This window comes from Pseudophryne corroboree, chromosome 8 (genome assembly GCF_028390025.1).
Source record: "Pseudophryne corroboree isolate aPseCor3 chromosome 8, aPseCor3.hap2, whole genome shotgun sequence".
Classification (NCBI taxonomy): Eukaryota; Metazoa; Chordata; class Amphibia; order Anura; family Myobatrachidae; genus Pseudophryne; species Pseudophryne corroboree.
The window spans coordinates 11,557,568-11,580,663 of NC_086451.1; the positions used below are offsets into that span (position 1 = coordinate 11,557,568).

Below are 23,096 nucleotides of genomic sequence, written 5' to 3' on the forward strand. Positions count from 1 at the left end.
TGGGTCAGTATTAGGGTACAGCACAGGTGATGGTAATCATACAGTAAGAGGGAAGAGCAGGAGCAGAGCATTGTGTCCCTCCTGGAGAGGGTCATGTTGGGAGGTATGACATAGGTATGAGCACTGGGTCAGTATTAGGGTACAGCACAGGTGATGGTAATCATACAGTAAGAGGGAAGATCAAGAGCACAGCATTGTGTCCCTCCTGGAGAGGGTCATGTTGGGAGGTATGACATAGGTATGAGCACTGGGTCAGTATTAGGGTACAGCACAGGTGATGGTAATCATACAGTAAGAGGGAAGATCAAGAGCACAGCATTGTGTCCCTCCTGGAGAGGGTCATGTTGGGAGGTATGACATAGGTATGAGCACTGGGTCAGTATTAGGGTACAGCACAGGTGATGGTAATCATACAGTAAGAGGGGAGAGCAGGAGCAGAGCATTGTGTCCTCCTGGAGAGGTCATGTTGGGGGGTATGACATAGGTATGAGCACTGGGTCAGTATTAGGGTACAGCACAGGTGATGGTAATTATACAGTAAGAGGGAAGAGCAGGAGCAGAGCATTGTGTCCTCCTGGAGAGGTCATGTTGGGAGGTATGACATAGGTATGAGCACTAGGTCAGTATTGGGGTACAGGACAGGTGATGGTAATCATACAGTAAGAGGGAAGATCAAGAGCACAGCATTGTGTCCCTCCTGGAGAGGGTCATGTTGGGAAGTATGACATAGGTATGAGCACTGGGTCAGTATTGGGGTACTGCACAGGTGATGGTAATCCTACAGTAAGAGGGAAGTGCAGGAGCAAAGTATTGTGTCCTCCTGGAGAGGGTCATGTTGTGAGGTATGACATAGGTATGAGCACTGGGTCAGTATTAGAGTACAGCACAGGTGATGGTAATCATACAGTAAGAGGGAAGAGCAGGAGCAGAGCATTGTGTCCTCCTGGAGAGGATCATGTTGGGAGGTATGACATAGGTATGAGCACTGGGTCAGTATTAGGATACAGCACAGGTGATGGTAATCATACAGTAAGAGGGAAGAGCAGGAGCAGAGCATTGTGTCCTCCTGGAGAGGTCATGTCGGGAGGTATGACAAAGGTATGAGCACTGGGTCAGTATTAGGGTACAGCACAGGTGATGGTAATCATACAGTAAGAGGGTAGTGCAGGAGCAGAGCATTGTGTCCTCCTGGAGAGGTCATGTTGGGTGGTATGACATAGGTATGAGCACTGGGTAAGTATTAGGGTACAGCACAGGTGATGGTAATCATACAGTAAGAGGGAAGATCAAGAGCACAGCATTGTGTCCCTCCTGGAGAGGGTCATGTTGGGAGGTATGACATAGGTATGAGCACTGGGTCAGTATTAGGGTACAGCACAGGTGATGGTAATCATACAGTAAGAGGGGAGAGCAGGAGCAGAGCATTGTGTCCTCCTGGAGAGGTCATGTTGGGGGGTATGACATAGGTATGAGCACTGGGTCAGTATTAGGGTACAGCACAGGTGATGGTAATCATACAGTAAGAGGGAAGTGCAGGAGCAGAGTATTGTGTTCTCCTGGAGAGGTCATGTTGGGAGGTATGACATAGGTATGAGCACTGGGTCAGTATTAGGGTACAGCACAGGTGATGGTAATCATACAGTAAGAAGGAAGAGCAGGAGCAGAGCATTGTGTCCTCTTGGAGAGGTCACGTTGGGAGGTATGACATAGGTATGAGCACTGGGCAGCACAGGTGATGGTAATCATACAGTAATAGGGAAGAGCAGAAGCAGAGCATTGTGTCCTCCTGGAGAGGTCATGTTGGGAGGTATGACATAGGTATGAGCACTGGGTCAGTATTAGGGTACAGCACAGGTGATGGCAATCATACAGTAAGAGGGAAGAGCAGGAACAGAGCATTGTGTCCTCCTGGAGAGTTCAAGTTGGGAGGTATGACATAGGTATGAGCACTGGGTCAGTATTGGGGTACAGCACAGGTGATGGTAATCATACAGTAAGAGGGAAGAGCAGGAGCAGAGCATTGTGTCCTCCTGAAGAGGTCATGTTGGGAGGTATGACATAGGCATGAGCACTGGGTCAGTATTGGGGTACAGCACAGGTGATGGTAATCATACAGTAAGAGGGAAGTGCAGGAGCAGAGCTTTGTGTCCTCCTGGAGAGGTCATGTTGGGGGGTATGACATAGGTATGAGCACTGGGTCAGTATTAGGGTACAGCACAGGTGATGGTAATCATACAGTAAGAGGGAAGAGCAGGAGCAGAGCATTGTGTCCTCCTGGAGAGGGTCATGTTGGGAGGTATGACATAGGTATGAGCACTGGGTCAGTATTAGGGTACAGCACAGGTGATGGTAATCATACAGTAAGAGGGGAGAGCAGGAGCAGAGCATTGTGTCCTCCTGGAGAGGGTCATGTTGGGAGGTATGACATAGGTATGAGCACTGGGTCAGTATTAGGGTACAGCACAGGTGATGGTAATCATACAGTAAGAGGGAAGAGCAGGAGCAGAGCATTGTGTCCTCCTGGAGAGGTCATGTTGGGAGGTATGACATAGGTATGAGCACTGGGTCAGTATTAGGTTACAGCACAGGTGATGGCAATCATACAGAAAGAGGGAAGAGCAAGAGCAGAGCATTGTGTCCTCCTAGAGAGTTCATGTTGGGAGATATGACATATGTATGAGCACTGGGTCAGTATTAGGGTACAGCACAGGTGATGGTAATCATAAAGTAAGAGGGAAGAGCAAGAGCAGAGCATTGTGTCCTCATGGAGAGGGTCATGTTGGGAGGTATGACATAGGTATGAGCACTGGGTCAGTATTAGGGTACAGCACAGGTGATGGTAATCATACAGTAAGAGGGAAGAGCAGGAGCAGAGCATTGTGTCCTCCTGGAGAGGTCATGTTGGGAGGTATGACATAGGTATGAGCACTTGGTCAGTATTAGGGTACAGCACAGGTGATGGTAATCATACAGTAAGAGGGAAGAGCAGGAGCAGAGCATTGTGTCCTCCTGGAGAGGTTCATGTTGGGAGGTATGACATAGGTATGAGCACTGGGTCAGTATTAGGGTACAGCACAGATGATGGTAATCATACAGTAAGAGGGGAGAGCAGAAGCAGAGCATTGTGTCCTCCTGGAGAGGGTCATGTTGGGAGGTGTGACATAGATATGAGCACTGGGTCAGTATTAGGGTACAGCAGAGGTGATGGTAATCATACAGTAAGAGGGAAGAGCAGGAGCAGAGCATTGTGTCCTCCTGGAGAGGTCATGTCGGGAGGTATGACATAGGTATGAGCACTGGGTCAGTATTAGGGTACAGCACAGGTGATGGTAATCATACAGTAAGAGGGTAGTGCAGGAGCAGAGCATTGTGTCCTCCTGGAGAGGTCATGTTGGGTGGTATGACATAGGTATGAGCACTGGGTAAGTATTAGGGTACAGCACAGGTGATGGTAATCATACAGTAAGAGGGAAGAGCAGGAGCAGAGCATTGTGTCCTCCTGGAGAGGGTCATGTTGGGAGGTATGACATAGGTATGAGCACTGGGTCAGTATTAGGGTACAGCACAGGTGATGGTTATCATACAGTAAGAGGGAAGTGCAGGAGCAGAGCATTGTGTCCTCCTGGAGAGGTCATGTTGGGAGGTATGACATAGGTATGAGCACTGGGTCAGTATTAGGGTACAGCACAGGTGATGGTAATTATACAGTAAGAGGGAAGAGCAGGAGCAGAGCATTGTGTCCTCCTGGAGAGGTCATGTTGGGAGGTATGACATAGGTATGAGCACTGGGTCAGTATTAGGGTACAGCACAGGTGATGGTAATCATACAGTAAGAGGGAAGAGCAGGAGCAGAGCATTGTGTCCTCCTGGAGAGGTCATGTCGGGAGGTATGACATAGGTATGAGCACTGGGTCCGTATTAGGGTACAGCACAGGTGATGGTAATCATACAGTAAGAGGGTAGTGCAGGAGCAGAGCATTGTGTCCTCCTGGAGAGGTCATGTTGGGTGGTATGACATAGGTATGAGCACTGGGTAAGTATTAGGGTACAGCACAGGTGATGGTAATCATACAGTAAGAGGGAAGAGCAGGAGCAGAGCATTGTGTCCTCCTGGAGAGGGTCATGTTGGGAGGTATGACATAGGTATGAGCACTGGGTCAGTATTAGGGTACAGCACAGGTGATGGTTATCATACAGTAAGAGGGAAGTGCAGGAGCAGAGCATTGTGTCCTCCTGTAGAGGTCATGTTAGGAGGTATGACATAGGTATGAGCACTGGGTCAGTATTAGGGTACAGCACAGGTGATGGTAATCATACAGTAAGAGGGAAGAGCAGGAGCAGAGCATTGTGTCCTCCTGGAGAGGTCATGTTGGGTGGTATGACATAGGTATGAGCACTGGGTAAGTATTAGGGTACAGCACAGGTGATGGTAATCATACAGTAAGAGGGAAGATCAAGAGCACAGCATTGTGTCCCTCCTGGAGAGGGTCATGTTGGGAGGTATGACATAGGTATGAGCACTGGGTCAGTATTAGGGTACAGCACAGGTGATGGTAATCATACAGTAAGAGGGGAGAGCAGGAGCAGAGCATTGTGTCCTCCTGGAGAGGTCATGTTGGGGGGTATGACATAGGTATGAGCACTGGGTCAGTATTAGGGTACAGCACAGGTGATGGTAATCATACAGTAAGAGGGAAGTGCAGGAGCAGAGTATTGTGTTCTCCTGGAGAGGTCATGTTGGGAGGTATGACATGTATGAGCACTGGGTCAGTATTAGGGTACAGCACAGGTGATGGTAATCATTACAGTAAGAGGGAAGAGCAGGAGCAGAGCATTGTGTCCTCCTGGAGAGGGTCATGTTGGGAGGTATGACATAGGTATGAGCACTGGGTCAGTATTAGGGTACAGCACATGTGATGGTAATCATACAGTAAGAGGGAAGAGCAGGAGCAGAGCATTGTGTCCTCCTGGAGAGGTCATGTTGGGAGGTATGACATAGGTATGAGCACTGGGTCAGTATTAGGGTACTGCACAGGTGATGGTAATCATACAGTAAGAGGGAAGAGCAGGAGCAGAGCATTGTGTCCTCCTGGAGAGGTCATGTTGGGAGGTATGATGTAGTAACCTCATTTCCTGCAGCCACTAATGTTCTCTATGCTGCACAGTGAGCAATACCTGTTACTCTGCTGCCCTCTGGTGGTTTCCTAGCAACAGTCTCCAGGCAGGATGTGTTGTTAGCAACAGTACACAGTGCTGTGCTCCAGGCTGCTGTGTAAAGTACATCTAGGGTCCTGGCGTTGGGAGATACAATGTCTGACGACCCCCCTCCTCACCCATCCTCTGCTGAGAGCCCAGAGACCACCTACCCCAAAACCAGTGACTTCTACAGGGTGCAGCCGGGACTACCTACCAAGTTCAATCAGCCGGAGACCTGGAGCCGGGGCTACAGGTGAGTAGTGCTGTTATACTGACATTTGTATTGCAACGCCGATAGATCATCTGAATGAGGATGGACATGCTCCAAGAGCTTACAATCTAGAATAAAGCATAAGACACAGAAGGCAGAAGTGTAGGTAACTATTCCCTATATGTGACATTCACCTTGGGGAATTAAGTATTCATACAGGAGTGTTAACACTTATTGGGGGTCATTCCAAGTTGATCGCTCGCTAGCAGTTTTTAGCAGCCGTGCAAACGCTATGCCGCCGCCCACTGGGAGTGTATTTTAGCTTAACAGAAGTGCGAACGAAAGGATCGCAGAAAAAAAATTGTGCAGTTTCAGAGTAGCTCCAGACCTACTCAGCGCTTGCGATCACTTCATACTATTCAGTTCTGGATTTGATGTCACAAACACGCCCTGCGTTCGCCCAGCCACGCCTGCGTTTTTCCGCACACTCCCTGAAAACGGTCAGTTGCCACCCAGAAACGCCCACTTCCTGTCAATCACTCTGCGGCCAGCAGTGCGACTGAAATGCATTGCTAGACCCTGTGTGAAACTACATCGTTCGTTGTGCCCGTACATCGCGCGTGTGCATTGCGCCGCATACGCATGCGCAGAACTGCCGTTTTTTTAGCCTGATCTCTGCGCTGCAAATAAATTCAGCTAGCGATCAACTCGGAATGACCCCCATTGTACTGTACTGTACTGGGCTGTGACACCGTATGTAACACGGGGGGAAATACACTTTATAATAAGACCCCTATACCATATACTGACCCGCTGATGCTGCACTTGTTTTGTTACCACAGAAACATTCTCAATGAATGATAGCAGGAGTTACAAATCACCATTAACACTCTACTGGCAGAAAAATAAAGGTGTTTCTAACCTATCTACCTGTGAGCTGTAAATTTCCACTGAGAAGTGATTTTGAAAAGGTGCCTGCGCCCCACATCACCCCCCCTTTACTGTTCACTCCTGTGACTGTTTCATGTCTTGTTAATGCTGTTACAGGGACATATGATGTAACGTGCTAAATAGTATGTGGGCAGCATGGATGGTGTAGTGGTGAGTATTACTGCCTCACAGCACTGAGGTCATGGGTTCAATTCCAACCATGGTCCTAACTGTGTGGAGTTTGTACGTTCTCCCCGTGCTTGCGTGTGTTTCCTCTGGGTACTCTGGTTTCCTCCCATAATCCAATAATATACTGGTAGGTTAATTGGCTCCCAACAAAAATTACCCCTAGTGTGAATGTGTGTGCGGGTACATGTGATAGGGTATATAGATTGTAAGCTCCACTGGGGCAGGGACTGATGTGAATGGCCAAAATATTCTCTGTACAGCGCTGCAGAATATGTGTGCGCTATATAAGTAACTGGTAATAAATGAATAATATGTGACCCTGCTGATACCGGCCCCCGGGCCTTAGTGTGCAGGTCATCACGTGTCATCTACTAAACGTCGTGATTATCTTTTCCAGAACCAAACCAATGAATCCTCTGTACAGGACGACGAACCAGACCTATGGAAGCAGGCCACCTACTGTACATGAGATGCCGGTAAGTCCCCAACAGCTATAGATAAGGTAGTGTCTGCTGTCATGTCCCGGGTCACAGTGTCTGATGTCCAGGCTGCAGAATGTATTAGTACAGTGTAATGAAAATATCCTGATCTCTCGTCTACATACCGTAACGCTGCTCAACTGTTATATCATCTGGGACCCCAGGTGTCAGTGTGTCATTGTTCTGGGACCCCAGGTGTCAGTGTGTCATTGTTCTGGGACCCCAGGTGTCAGCGTGTCATTGTTCTGGGACCCCAGGTGTCAGTGTGTCATTGTTCTGGGACCCCAGGTGTCAGTGTGTCATTGTTCTGTGACCCCAGGTGTCAGTGTGTCATTGTTCTGTGACCCCGGGTGTCAGTGTGTCATTGTTCTGGGACCCCAGGTGTCAGTGTGTCATTGTTCTGGGAGCCCAGGTGTCAGTGTGTCATTGTTCTGTGACCCCAGGTGTCAGTGTGTCGTGCTGGGATCCCAGGTGTCAGTGTGTCATTGTTCTGTGACCCCAGGTGTCAGTGTGTCATTGTTCTGGGACCCCAGGTGTCAGTGTGTCATTGTGCTGGGACCCCAGGTGTCAGTGTGTCACTGTTCTGGGACCCCAGGTGTCAGTGTGTCATTGTTCTGGGACCCCAGGTGTCAGTGTGTCATTGTTCTGGGACCCCAGGTGTCAGTGTGTCATTGTGCTGGGACCCCAGGTGTCAGTGTGTCATTGTTCTGGGACCCGAGGTGTCAGCGTGTCATTATTCTGGGACCCCAGGTGTCAGCGTGTCATTATTCTGGGAGCCCAGGTGTCAGTGTGTCATTGTTCTAGGACCCCAGGTGTCAGTGTGTCATTGTTCTGGGAGCCCAGGTGTCAGTGTGTCATTGTTCTGGGACCCCCAGTGTGCCATTGTTCTGGGACCCCAGGTGTCAGTGTGTCATTGTTCTGGGACCCCAGGTGTCAGTGTGTCATTGTTCTGGGACCCCCAGTGTGCCATTGTTCTGGGACCCCAGGTGTCAGTGTGTCATTGTTCTGGGACCCCAGGTGTCAGTGTGTCATTATTCTGGGACCCCAGGTGTCAGCGTGTCATTGTTCTGGGACCCCAGGTGTCAGTGTGTCATTATTCTGGGACCCCAGGTGTCAGCGTGTCATTGTTCTGGGACCCCAGGTGTCAGCGTGTCATTGTTCTGGGACCCCAGGTGTCAGTGTGTCATTGTGCTGGAACCCCAGGTGTCAGCGTCAGTGTTCTGGGACCCTAAGTGTCAGTGTGTCATTGTTCTGGGACCCCAGGTGTCAGTATGTCATTGTTCTGGGACCCCGGGTGTCAGCGTGTCATTGTTCTGGGACCCCAGGTGTCAGTGTGTCATTGTTCTGGGACCCCAGGTGTCAGTGTGTCATTGTTCTGGGACCCCAGGTGTCAGTGTGTCATTGTTCTGGGACCCCAGGTGTCAGTGTGTCACTGTTCTGGGACCCCAGGTGTCAGTGTGTCATTGTTCTGGGACCCCAGTGTCAGTGTGTCATTGTTCTGGGGTCCCAGGTGTCAGTGTGTCATTGTTCTGGGACCCCAGGTGTCAGTGTGTCATTGTTCTGGGACCTCAGATGTCAGTGTGTCATTGTTCTGGGACCCCAGGTGTCATTGTTCTGGGACCCCAGGTGTCAGTGTGTCATTGTTCTGGGACCCCGGGTGTCAGTGTGTCACTGTTCTGGGACCCCAGGTGTCAGTGTATCATTGTTCTGGGACCCCAGGTGTCAGTGTGCCATTGTTCTGGGACCCCAGGTGTTAGTGTGTCATTGTTCTGGGTCCCCAGGTGTCAGTGTATCATTGTTCTGGGACCCCAGGTGTCAGTGTGTCATTGTTCTGGGACCCCGGGTGTCAGAGTGTCATTGTTCTGGGACCCCAGGTGTCAGCGTGTCATTGTTCTGGGACCCCAGGTGTCAGTGTGCCATTGTTCTGGGACCCCAGGTGTCAGCGTGTCATTGTTCTGGGACCCCAGGTGTCAGTGTGTCATTGTTGTGGGACCCCAGGTGTCAGCGTTCTGGGACCCCAGGTGTCAGTGTGTCAATGTTCTGGGATCCCAGGTGTCAGTGTGTCATTGTTCTGGGACCCCAGTTGTCAGCGTGTCATTGTTCTGGGACCCCCAGTGTGCCATTGTTCTGGGACCCCAGGTGTCAGTGTGCCATTGTTCTGGGACCCCAGGTGTCAGTGTGTCACTGTTCTGGGACCCCAAGTGTCAGTGTGTCATTGTTCTGGGTCTCCAGGTGTCAGCGTGTCATTGTTCTGGGACCCCAGGTGTCAGTGTGTCATTGTGCTGGAACCCCAGGTGTCAGCGTGTCAGTGTTCTGGGACCCCAAGTGTCAGTGTGTCATTGTTCTGGGACCCCAGGTGTCAGTATATCATTGTTCTGGGACCCCGGGTGTCAGCGTGTCATTGTTCTGGGACCCCAGGTGTCAGCGTGTCATTGTTCTGGGACCCCAGGTGTCAGTGTGTCATTGTTCTGGGACCCCAGGTGTCAGTATGTCATTGTTCTGGGACCCCAGGTGTCAGTGTGTCATTGCTCTGGGACCCCAGTGTCAGTGTGTCATTGTTCTGGAGTCCCAGGTGTCAGTGTGTCATTGTTCTGGGACCCCAGGTGTCAGTGTGTCATTGTTCTGGGACCTCAGATGTCAGTGTGTCATTGTTCTGGGACCCCAGGTGTCATTGTTCTGGGACCCCAGGTGTCAGTGTGTCATTGTTCTGGGACCCCGGGTGTCAGTGTGTCACTGTTCTGGGACCCCAGGTGTCAGTGTGTCACTGTTATGGAACCCCAGGTGTCAGTGTGTCATTGTTCTGGGACCCCAGGTGTCATTGTTCTGGGACCCCAGGTGTCAGCGTGTCATTGTTCTGGGACCCCAAGTGTCAGTGTGTCATTGTTCTGGGGTCCCCAGTGTCAGTGTGTCATTGTTCTGGGACCCCAGGTGTCAGTGTGTCAATGTTCTGGGACCTCAGATGTCAGTGTGTCATTGTTCTGGTACCCCAGGTGTCAGTGTGTCATTGTTCTGGGTCCCCAGGTGTCAGTGTGTCATTGTTCTGGGACCCCAGGTGTCAGCGTGTCATTGTTCTGGGACCCCAGGTGTCAGCGTGTCATTGTTCTGGGACCCCAGGTGTCAGTGTGTCATTGTTCTGGGACCCCAGGTGTCAGTGTGTCATTGTTCTGGTTCCCCAGGTGTCAGTGTGTCGTGCTGGGATCCCAGGTGTCAGTGTGTCATTGTTCTGGGACCCCAGGTGTCAGTGTGTCATTGTTCTGGGACCCCAGGTGTCAGTGTGTCATTGTTCTGGGACTCCAGGTGTCATTGTTCTGGGACCCCAGGTGTCATTGTTCTGGGACCCCAGGTGTCAGCGTGTCATTGTTCTGGGACCCCAAGTGTCAGTGTATCATTGTTGTGGGACCCCAGGTGTCAGTGTGTCATTGTTCTGGGTCCCCAGGTGTCAGTGTGTCGTGCTGGGATCCCAGGTGTCAGTGTGTCATTGTTCAGGGACCCCAGGTGTCAGTGTGTCATTGTTCTGGGACCCCAGGTGTCAGTGTGTCATTGTTCTGGGACCCCAGGTGTCAGTGTGTCATTATTCTGGGACCCCAGGTGTCAGTGTGTCATTGTTCTGGGACCCCAGGTGTCAGTGTGTCATTGTTCTGGGACTCCAGGTGTCATTGTTCTGGGACCCCTGGTGTCAGTGTGTAATTGTTCTGGGACCCCAGGTGTCAGTGTGTCATTGTTCTGGGACCCCAAGTGTCAGTGTGTCATTGTTCTGGGGTCCCCAGGTGTCAGTGTGTCATTGTTCTGGGACCCCAGGTGTCAGTGTGTCATTGTTCTGGGACCCCAGGTGTCAGTGTGTCATTGTTCTGGGACCCCAGGTGTCAGTGTGTCATTGTTCTGGGACACCAGGTGTCAGTGTGCCATTGTTCTGGGACCCCATGTGTCAGCGTGTCATTATTCTGGGACCCCGGGTGTCAGTGTGTCATTGTTCTGGGACCCCGGGTGTCAGAGTGTCATTGTTCTGGGACGCCAGGTGTCAGCGTGTCATTGTTCTGGGACCCCAGGTGTCAGTGTGCCATTGTTCTGGGACCCCGGGTGTCAGTGTGTCATTGTTCTGGGACCCCGGGTGTCAGTGTGTCATTGTTCTGGGACCCCGGGTGTCAAGAGTGTCATTGTTCTGGGACCCCAGGTGTCAGCGTGCCATTGTTCTGGGACCCCAGGTGTCAGTGTGCCATTGTTCTGGGACCCCAGGTGTCAGCGTGTCAGTGTTCTGGGACCCCAAGTGTCAGTGTGTCAATGTTCTGGGATCCCAGGTGTCAGTGTGTCATTGTTCTGGGACCCCCAGTGTGCCATTGTTCTGGGACCCCAGGTGTCAGTGTGTCATTGTTCTGGGACCCCAGGTGTCAGTGTGTCATTATTCTGGGACCCCAGGTGTCAGCGTGTCATTGTTCTGGGACCCCAGGTGTCAGTGTGTCATTATTCTGGGACCCCAGGTGTCAGCGTGTCATTGTTCTGGGACCCCAGGTGTCAGCGTGTCATTGTTCTGGGACCCCAGGTGTCAGTGTGTCATTGTGCTGGAACCCCAGGTGTCAGCGTCAGTGTTATGGGACCCCAAGTGTCAGTGTGTCATTGTTCTGGGACCCCAGGTGTCAGTATGTCATTGTTCTGGGACCCCGGGTGTCAGCATGTCATTGTTCTGGGACCCCAGGTGTCAGCGTGTCATTGTTCTGGGACCCCAGGTGTCAGTGTGTCATTGTTCTGGGACCCCAGGTGTCAGTGTGTCACTGTTCTGGGACCCCAGGTGTCAGTGTGTCATTGTTCTGGGACCCCAGTGTCAGTGTGTCATTGTTCTGGGGTCCCAGGTGTCAGTGTGTCATTGTTCTGGGACCCCAGGTGTCAGTGTGTCATTGTTCTGGGACCTCAGATGTCAGTGTGTCATTGTTCTGGGACCCCAGGTGTCATTGTTCTGGGACCCCAGGTGTCAGTGTGTCATTGTTCTGGGACCCCGGGTGTCAGTGTGTCACTGTTCTGGGACCCCAGGTGTCAGTGTATCATTGTTCTGGGACCCCAGGTGTCAGTGTGCCATTGTTCTGGGACCCCAGGTGTCAGTGTGTCATTGTTCTGGGTCCCCAGGTGTCAGTGTATCATTGGTCTGGGACCCCAGGTGTCAGTGTGTCATTGTTCTGGGACCCCGGGTGTCAGAGTGTCATTGTTCTGGGACCCCAGGTGTCAGCGTGTCATTGTTCTGGGACCCCAGGTGTCAGTGTGCCATTGTTCTGGGACCCCAGGTGTCAGCGTGTCATTGTTCTGGGACCCCAGGTGTCAGTGTGTCATTGCTGTGGGACCCCAGGTGTCAGCGTTCTGGGACCCCAGGTGTCAGTGTGTCAATGTTCTGGGATCCCAGGTGTCAGTGTGTCATTGTTCTGGGACCCCAGTTGTCAGCGTGTCATTGTTCTGGGACCCCCAGTGTGCCATTGTTCTGGGACCCCAGGTGTCAGTGTGTCATTGTTCTGGGACCCCAGGTGTCAGTGTGTCATTGTTCTGGGACCCCAGGTGTCAGTGTGTCATTGCTCTGGGACCCCAGTGTCAGTGTGTCATTGTTCTGGAGTCCCAGGTGTCAGTGTGTCATTGTTCTGGGACCCCAGGTGTCAGTGTGTCATTGTTCTGGGACCTCAGATGTCAGTGTGTCATTGTTCTGGGACCCCAGGTGTCATTGTTCTGGGACCCCAGGTGTCAGTGTGTCATTGTTCTGGGACCCCGGGTGTCAGTGTGTCACTGTTCTGGGACCCCAGGTGTCAGTGTGTCACTGTTCTGGAACCCCAGGTGTCAGTGTGTCATTGTTCTGGGACCGCAGGTGTCATTGTTCTGGGACCCCAGGTGTCAGCGTGTCATTGTTCTGGGACCCCAAGTGTCAGTGTGTCATTGTTCTGGGGTCCCCAGTGTCAGTGTGTCATTGTTCTGGGACCCCAGGTGTCAGTGTGTCATTGTTCTGGGACCTCAGATGTCAGTGTGTCATTGTTCTGGTACCCCAGGTGTCAGTGTGTCATTGTTCTGGGTCCCCAGGTGTCAGTGTGTCATTGTTCTGGGACCCCAGGTGTCAGCGTGTCATTGTTCTGGGACCCCAGGTGTCAGCGTGTCATTGTTCTGGGACCCCAGGTGTCATTGTTCTGGGACCCCAGGTGTCAGTGTGTCATTGTTCTGGTTCCCCAGGTGTCAGTGTGTCGTGCTGGGATCCCAGGTGTCAGTGTGTCATTGTTCTGGGACCCCAGGTGTCAGTGTGTCATTGTTCTGGGACCCCAGGTGTCAGTGTGTCATTGTTCTGGGACTCCAGGTGTCATTGTTCTGGGACCCCAGGTGTCATTGTTCTGGGACCCCAGGTGTCAGCGTGTCATTGTTCTGGGACCCCAAGTGTCAGTGTATCATTGTTGTGGGACCCCAGGTGTCAGTGTGTCATTGTTCTGGGTCCCCAGGTGTCAGTGTGTCGTGCTGGGATCCCAGGTGTCAGTGTGTCATTGTTCTGGGACCCCAGGTGTCAGTGTGTCATTGTTCTGGGACCTCAGATGTCAGTGTGTCGTGCTGGGATCCCAGGTGTCAGTGTGTCATTATCCTGGGACCCCAGGTGTCAGTGTGTCATTGTTCTGGGACCCCAGGTGTCAGTGTGTCATTGTTCTGGGACTCCAGGTGCCATTGTTCTGGGACCCCTGGTGTCAGTGTGTAATTGTTCTGGGACCCCAGGTGTCAGTGTGTCATTGTTTTGGGACCCCAGGTGTCAGTGTGTCATTGTTCTGGGGTCCCCAGGTGTCAGTGTGTCATTGTTCTGGGACCCCAGGTGTCAGTGTGTCATTGTTCTGGGACCTCAGGTGTCAGTGTGTCATTGTTCTGGGACCTCAGATGTCAGTGTGTCGTGCTGGGATCCCAGGTGTCAGTGTGTCATTGTGCTGGGACCCCGAGTGTCAGCGTGTCATTGTTCTGGGACCCCAGGTGTCAGCGTGTCATTGTTCTGGGACCCCAGGTGTCAGTGTGTCATTGTTCTGGGACCCCAGGTGTCAGCATGTCATTGTTCTGGGACCCCAGGTGTCAGTGTGTCATTGTTCTGGGACACCAGGTGTCAGTGTGCCATTGTTCTGGGACCCCATGTGTCAGCGTGTCATTATTCTGGGTCCCCAGGTGTCAGTGTGTCATTGTCCTGGAACCCCAGGTGTCAGTGTGTCATTGTTCTGGGACCCCAGGTGTCAGTGTGCCATTGTTCTGGGACCCCATGTGTCAGCGTGTCATTATTCTGGGTCCCCAGGTGTCAGTGTGTCATTGTCCTGGAACCCCAGGTGTCAGTGTGTCATTGTTCTGGGACCCCAGGTGTCAGTGTGTCATTGTTCTGGGACCCCAGGTGTCAGTGTGTCATTGTTCTGGGACCCCAGGTGTCAGCGTGTCATTGTTCTGGGACCCCAGGTGTCAGCGTGCATTGTTCTGGGACCCCAGGTGTCAGCGTGCATTGTTCTGGGACCCCAGGTGTCAGCGTGTCATTGTTCTGGGACCCCAGGTGTCAGTGTGTCATTGTTCTGGGACCCCAGGTGTCAGTGTGTCATTGTTCTGGGACCCCAGGTGTCAGTGTGTCATTATTCTGGGACCCCATGTGTCAGCGTGTCATTATTCTGGGTCCCCAGGTGTCAGTGTGTCATTGTTCTGGGACCCCAGGTGTCAGTGTGTCATTGTTCTGGGACCCCAGGTGTCAGTGTGTCATTGTTCTGGGACCCCAGGTGTCAGTGTGTCATTGTTCTGGGACTCCAAGTGTCAGTGTGTCATTGTTCTGATATCAAGCCGATTTACTGTATTGAGATGACAAATCGTCTACGACCATCGGCTGGTCGTTGTGCTGCGCGATCAATCAGACAATATCGCATGCGATTAGGACATGCTGTAAGGATATTATAAGTCACCTCATTACCATAGTCTGTATGACAGCAGTTATCTCAGTACCACTACCTCTTTACGGTCTTACAGAACTTGCTGGGACTTTTAGTTCCACACCTCTGCTTTACACTTTGTGGCCAGTTAACTCCCCTGTGACTTGTAATATCCTTATTATCTGCATTATATTACGCCTACATAAAGTTTTTTTTTAACCACACAATTATTGATATAATCCACACAGCTTCTTACATTCCTCCTGGCAGTAAGAATACAGAAAAATAAAAAAACTGATTGTTAAAATAAGAATTTACTTACCGATAATTCTATTTCTCATAGTCCGTAGTGGATGCTGGGAACTCCGTAAGGACCATGGGGAATAGCGGCTCCGCAGGAGACTGGGCACAAATAGAAAGCTTTAGTACTACCTGGTGTGCACTGGCTCCTCCCCCTATGACCCTCCTCCAAGCCTCAGTTAGGATACTGTGCCCGGACGAGCGTACATAATAAGGAAGGATCTTGAATCCCGGGTAAGACTCATACCAGCCACACCAATCACACCGTACAACCTGTGATCTGAACCCAGTTAACAGTATGATAAACGAAGGAGCCTCTGAAAAGATGGCTCACAACAATAATAACCCGAATTTTGTAACAATAACTATATACAAGTATTGCAGACAATCCGCACTTGGGATGGGCGCCCAGCATCCACTACGGACTACGAGAAATAGAATTATCGGTAAGTAAATTCTTATTTTCTCTGACGTCCTAGTGGATGCTGGGAACTCCGTAAGGACCATGGGGATTATACCAAAGCTCCCAAACGGGCGGGAGAGTGCGGATGACTCTGCAGCACCGAATGAGAGAACTCCAGGTCCTCCTCAGCCAGGGTATCAAATTTGTAGAATTTAGCAAACGTGTTTGCCCCTGACCAAGTAGCTGCTCGGCAAAGTTGTAAAGCCGAGACCCCTCGGGCAGCCGCCCAAGATGAGCCCACCTTCCTTGTGGAATGGGCTTTTACAGATTTTGGCTGTGGCAGGCCTGCCACAGAATGTGCAAGTTGAATTGTACTACAAATCCAACGAGCAATCGTCTGCTTAGAAGCAGGAGCACCCAGCTTGTTGGGTGCATACAGTATAAACAGCGAGTCAGATTTTCTGACTCCAGCCGTCCTGGAAACATATATTTTCAGGGCCCTGACTACGTCCAGCAACTTGGAGTCCTCCAAGTCCCTAGTAGCCACAGGTACCACAATAGGTTGATTCATGTGAAACGCTGAAACCACCTTAGGGAGAAATTGAGGACGAGTCCTCAATTCCGCCCTATCCGAATGAAATATCAGGTAAGGGCTTTTATAGGATAAAGCCGCTAATTCTGATACGCGCCTGGCTGAAGCCAGGGCCAACAGCATTACTACTTTCCATGTGAGATATTTCAAATCCACTGTGGCAAGTGGTTCAAACCAATGTGATTTTAGGAACCCTAAAACTACATTGAGATCCCAAGGTGCCACTGGAGGCACAAAAGGAGGCTGTATATGCAGTACCCCTTTGACAAACGTCTGAACTTCAGGCACTGAAGCCAGTTCTTTCTGGAAGAAGATCGACAGGGCCGAAATTTGAACCTTAATGGATCCTAATTTTAGGCCCATAGACAATCCTGCTTGCAGGAAATGTAGGAAACGACCCAGCTGAAATTCCTCCGTAGGGGCCTTCTTGGCCTCACACCACGCAACATATTTTCGCCAAATGCGATGATAATGTTTTGCAGTTACATCCTTCCTGGCCTTGATCAGGGTAGGGATGACTTCATCTGGAATGCCTTTTTCCTTCAGGATCCGGCGTTCAACCGCCATGCCGTCAAACGCAGCCGCGGTAAGTCTTAGAACAGACAAGGTCCCTGCTGGAGCAGGTCCTTCCTTAGAGGTAGAGGCCACGGGTCCTCCGTGAGCATCTCTTGCAGCTCCGGGTACCAAGTTCTTCTTGGCCAATCCGGAGCCACGAGTATCGTTCTTACTCCTCTCCTTCTTATGATTCTCAGTACTTTTGGAATGAGAGGAAGAGGAGGGAACACATATACCGACTGGAACACCCACGGAGTTACCAGAGCGTCCACCGCTATTGCCTGAGGGTCCCTTGACCTGGCGCAATATCTGTCCAGTTTCTTGTCCACCTTTGGTTTTTCCCAACGGTTTACAATCACTTGGAAGACTTCTGGATGAAGTCCCCACTCCCCCGGGTGGAGGTCGTGTCTGCTGAGGAAGTCTGCTTCCCAGTTGTCCACTCCCGGAATGAACACTGCTGACAGTGCTATCACATGATTTTCCGCCCAGCGGAGAATCCTTGCAGCTTCTGCCATTGCCCTCCTGCTTCTTGTGCCGCCCTGTCTGTTTACGTGGGCGACAGCCGTGATGTTGTCCGACTGGATCAATACCGGTTGACCCTGAAGCAGAGGCCTTGCTTGACTTAGGGCATTGTAAATGGCCCTTAGCTCTAGGATATTTATGTGAAGAGACGTTTCCATGCTTGACCACAAGCCCTGGAAATTTCTTCCCTGTGTGACTGCTCCCCAGCCTCTCAGGCTGGCATCCGTGGTTACCAGCATCCAATCCTGAATGCCGAATCTGCGGCCCTCTAGAAGATGAGCCTTCTGTAACCACCACAGGAGAGATACCCTTGTCCTTGGAGATAGGGTTATCCGCTGATGCATCTGAAGATGCGATCCGGACCATTTGTCCAGCAGATCCCACTGAAAAGTTCTTGCATGGAATCTTCCGAATGGAATCGCTTCGTAAGAAGCCACCATTTTTCCCAGGACTCTCGTGCACTGATGCACTGACACTTGTCCTGGTTTTAGGAGGTTCCTGACTAGCTCGGATAACTCCCTGGCCTTCTCCTCCGGGAGAAACACCTTTTTCTGGACTGTGTCCAGAATCATCCCTAGGAACAGTAGACGTGTTGTCGGAATCAGCTGTGATTTTGGGATATTTAGAATCCACCCGTGCTGATGTAGCACTACCTGAGATAGTGCTACTCCGACCTCTAACTGTTCCCTGGATCTTGCCCTTATCAGGAGATCGTCCAAGTAAGGGATAATTAATACGCCTTTTCTTCGAAGAAGAATCATCATTTCGGCCATTACCTTGGTAAAGACCCGTGGTGCCGTGGACAATCCAAACGGCAGCGTCTGAAACTGATAATGACAGTTTTGTATCACAAACCTGAGGTACCCTTGGTGAGAAGGGTAGATTGGGACATGGAGATAAGCATCCTTGATGTCTAGAGATACCATATAGTCCCCTTCTTCCAGGTTCGCTATCACTGCTCTGAGTGACTCCATCTTGAATTTGAACCTTTTTATGTAAGTGTTCAAAGATTTTAGATTTAAAATTGGTCTCACCGAGCCGTCCGGCTTCGGTACCACAAACAGCGTGGAATAATACCCCTTTCCCTGTTGTAGGAGGGGTACCTTGATTATCACCTGCTGGGAATACAGCTTGTGAATAGCTTCCAATACTGCCTCCCTGTCGGAGGGAGACGTTGGTAGAGCAGACTTCAGGAACCGGCGAGGGGGAGACGTCTCGAATTCCAATTTGTACCCCTGTGATACTACCTGCAGGATCCAGGGGTCCACTTGCGAGTGAGCCCACTGCGCGCTGAAATTCTTGAGACGGCCCCCCACCGTGCCCGAGTCTGCTTGCAGAGCCCCAGCGTCATGCTGAGGACTTGGCAGAAGCGGGGGAGGGCTTCTGCTCCTGGGAAGAGGCTGCATGGTGCAGTCTTTTTCCCCTTCCTCTGCCCCGGGGCAGTAACGAGCGGCCTTTTTCCCTCTTGCCCTTATAGGGACGAAAGGACTGGGTTTGAAAAGACGGTGTCTTTTTCTGCTGAGAGGTGACCTGGGGTAAAAAGGTGGATTTTCCAGCCGTTGCTGTGGCCACCAGGTCCGATAGACCGACCCCAAATAACTCCTCCCCTTTATACGGCAATACTTCCATATGTCGTTTGGAATCCGCATCACCTGACCACTGTCGCGTCCATAACGTTCTTCTGGCAGAAATGGACATTGCACTTACTCTAGATGCCAGGGTGTAAATATCCCTCTGTGCATCTCGCATATATAGTAATGCATCCTTTAAATGCTCTATAGTTAATAATATACTGTCCCTATCCAGGGTATCAATATTTTCAGTCAGGGAATCCGACCAAGCCACTCCAGCACTGCACATCCAGGCTGAGGCGATCGCTGGTCGCAGTATAACACCGGTATGTGTGTATATACCTTTTAAGATATTTTCCAGCCTTCTATCAGCTGGTTCCTTGAGAGCGGCCGTATCAGGAGACGGTAACGCCACTTGTTTTGATAAGCGTGTGAGCGCCTTATCTACCCTAGGGGGTGTTTCCCAACGTGCCCTAACCTCTGGCGGGAAAGGGTATAGTGCCAATAATTTATTAGAAATCAGCAGTTTTTTATCGGGGGAAACCCACGCTTTATCACACACCTCATTTAATTCATCTGACTCAGGAAAAACCACTGGTAGTTTTTTCACACCCCACATAATACCCTTTTTTGTGGTACTTGTAGTGTCAGAAATGTTCAATGCCTCCTTCATTGCCGTGATCATGTAACGTGTGGCCCTACTGGACATTACGTTTGTCTCGTCACTGTCGACACTGGATTCAGTATCCGTGTCAGGGTCTGTGTCGACCATCTGAGGTAACGGGCGTTTTAGCGCCCCTGACGGTGTCTGAGACGCCTGAACAGGCACTAATTGATTTGTCGGCTGTCTCATGTCGTCAACAGTTTTTTTGCAAAGTGCTGACATTGTCACGTAATTCTTTAATTACTACCATCCAGTCAGGTGTCGACTCCCTAGGGGGTGACATCACTAACAGAGGCAATTGCTCTGCTTCCACATCGTTTTCCTCCTCATACATGTCGACACAATCGTACCGACACCCAGCACACACACAGGGAATGCTCTGATAGAGGACAGGACCCCACTAGCCCTTTGGGGAGACAGAGGGAGAGTTTGCCAGCACACACCAGAGCGCTATATATATACAGGGATAACCTTATATAAGTGTTACTCCCTGTTATAGCTGCTGTATTTATATATTAGCTGCCAATAGTGCCCCCCTCTCTGTTTTACCCTGTTTCTGTAGTGCAGGACTGCAGGGGAGAGTCAGGGAGCCGTCCTTCCAGCGGAGCTGTGAAAGAAAATGGCGCTTGTGTGCTGAGGAGAAAGGCTCCGCCCCCTTCACGGCGGCCTTTTCTCCCGCTTTTTTCAGGAAACTGGCAGGGGATAAATGCATCCATATAGCCCAGGAGCTATATGTGATGCATTTTTTTTAGCCATATAAGGTTTTTATATCGTTTTTATTGCGTCTCAGGGCGCTCCCCCCCAGCGCCCTGCAACCTCAGTGACCGGAGTGTGAAGTGTGCTGAGAGCAATGGCGCACAGCTGCAGTGCTGTGCGCTACCTTATTTGAAGACAGGAACGTCTTCTGCCGCCGCTTTCTCCGGACCTCTTCGCTCTTCTGGCTCTATAAGGGGGCCGGCGGCGCGGCTCCGGGACCCATCCAGGCTGAACCTGTGATCGTCCCTCTGGAGCTAATGTCCAGTAGCCAAGAAGCCCAATCCACTCTGCAGTCAGGTGAGTTCGCTTCTTCTCCCCTTAGTCCCACGATGCAGTGAGCCTGTTGCCAGCAGGACTCACTGAAAATAAAAAACCTATTTAAACTTTTACTTCTAAGCAGCTCAGGAGAGCCACCTAGATTGCACCCTTCTCGTTCGGGCACAAAAATCTAACTGAGGCTTGGAGGAGGGTCATAGGGGGAGGAGCCAGTGCACACCAGCTAGTCTAAAGCTTTTACTTTTTGTGCCCAGTCTCCTGCGGAGCCGCTATTCCCCATGGTCCTTACGGAGTTCCCAGCATCCACTAGGACGTCAGAGAAAGTTGTTTTTGCAATTGCGTGACATGAACCTAATTTCTTGTTCTTTTCAGACAACGTTTAATGCGGTATCTGACAAGTTCTCTGACGCAGCCTCAAAGTGTGGGATGTACCGAAACAATGGCTTTAACACCTACATAGAGAAGAGTTTTGTGACCGGCCCGGAAAATCTGATCACTGCCCATGATACGCTCAATTTCCACAGGAGCTATAACGCAAGAGGCCCGTCGCAGTCAGTGTGATCACCCCCACCGGTTCCGCCGTGATGTGAACGTCCTCGGAGAATATACTGCCGACACTGGATAACTGAACAACTACATATGTAGTCATCGCTCTCCGCAGGAACGCGTCTCCCTTACCCGTGGTCTACTTACGTGGCAAAATGCATTAGTGGCTGGCAAAAAAATAACTGATGAATTATCTTTTGTATTCAGTCGTTCTTCACCTGATATCGAATAGATGGATGAGGTTGAGGGCTACCCAGCATATATAATTATATTAAATATTTTATCGTTAAGTGTTTATAAATCCGTAATATGTTCTGCAGAGCTCTGAGTTTGTACAAAGGCATGCCGCATGATATTGGGCCTTATTCAGCTTCAATTGCAATTTAGCAAAATCGGAAATCGGACAATTATCGGACCACCGCGCGTGCAGTGCGAACGCTTGCGCATGCGTGACCCGCGAATTGCGATTCTCGCTGATTGACAGGCGGCGGGCATTCGTGGGCCCGCGGGCATTCGTTGGGGAATCGCAGGCGTCATGCCCGTTTTTCACGGCGTGCATCTGGCGTCAGCTGAGACTCCTGCAACTTAAAACATGGCGCCCGTTGCAGCTGCATTCTCATTATTCTGACTAGCCCCTGGGTCATCTGCAACTGTCGATGGTGCGCGATTTCTGCGTATGCAGACGCATAACTGTGATGCATACACAGAAATCGAGCACCATCGTCAGTTTTGCGATGGTGTCTTTTAACTTTCTGGGCGGATCTTCACATACGATTTTTAGCAGAAGCAGGATTGAGAAAATCGCAATTTCCGTCTCAATGGCGATGAATAAGGCCCACTGTGTGTCTTAGTGTGGGCACCGCTGCATCATAGTGCACAATTACTGTGTTTCCCACTCAGACATATTAGGACTAATTCAGACCTGATCACAATAATAGCTCCACGCAATGCTTACCGGCTGTCACAGGTTCTTCCAAGGCTTCAGCGGTATCCCGCTCGTCTTTCCCAATATTTAGTCAGTGCCCAACAATTCGTTTCCGGAGGGTTTCTCTAAGTATTGCTTCGCAGAATTCAGAGTTTTTGTTCTACGGAGTCAGTTTTACAGCACGAGTGGAAAGATACAAAGCGCATATAACCATGAAGACGCCCCCGTTTCCTACTAAAACCCGGGTCTGACCCGAGTAACTGAACACAGTTTCAAGCCATGTCACAGCGGCTGGAAATCACACGGCATTAGTGTTGGGTCTTCCCTCTGCCGGCCCTCGCTGATGACATCTCCAAACTATAGTGATCCAGGTCTCCAGAGGCTTTTATCAGGACCCGGGTCACCTTACTCTGCACTCTTTCTCGGGTCATTTTCTAAGGACCCTTTTTACACTGAGCTGGGTGGGCGACAATAACCCAGGTTCTTGCGGCAGTGGAAAAGGGGTATAAATAAGATTTTACTTACCGATAAATCTATTTCTCGTAGTCCGTAGTGGATGCTGGGGACTCCGTCAGGACCATGGGGATTAGCGGCTCCGCAGGAGACAGGGCACAAAAGTAAAAGCTTTAGGATCAGGTGGTGTGCACTGGCTCCTCCCCCCTATGACCCTCCTCCAAGCCTCAGTTAGGTACTGTGCCCGGACGAGCGTACACAATAAGGAAGGATCTTGAATCCCGGGTAAGACTCATACCAGCCACACCAATCACACCGTACAACCTGTGATCTGAACCCAGTTAACAGCATGATAAAACTTAGGAGCCTCTGAACAGACGGCTCACAACAATAACAACCCGATTTCTTTGTAACAATAACTATGTACAAGTATTGCAGACAATCCGCACTTGGGATGGGCGCCCAGCATCCACTACGGACTACGAGAAATAGATTTATCGGTAAGTAAAATCTTATTTTCTCTAACGTCCTAGTGGATGCTGGGGACTCCGTCAGGACCATGGGGATTATACCAAAGCTCCCAAACGGGCGGGAGAGTGCGGATGACTCTGCAGCACCGAATGAGAGAACTCCAGGTCCTCTTTA

General features: G+C 50.8%; 1 protein-coding gene across 1 annotated transcript; it reads left to right on the plus strand.

Annotated features, from left to right (window-relative positions):
* Window positions 1-5,201: 5,201 nt before the first annotated feature.
* PIERCE1 (piercer of microtubule wall 1) lies at window positions 5,202-21,266 on the plus strand. The gene is made up of 3 exons (XM_063935515.1): window positions 5,202-5,449; window positions 6,924-7,002; window positions 20,900-21,266. The coding sequence occupies exons 1-3, from the start codon at window positions 5,310-5,312 to the stop codon at window positions 21,086-21,088; spliced, it is 408 nt and encodes a 135-aa protein (XP_063791585.1). The 5' UTR covers window positions 5,202-5,309; the 3' UTR covers window positions 21,089-21,266.
* Window positions 21,267-23,096: the final 1,830 nt, after the last annotated feature.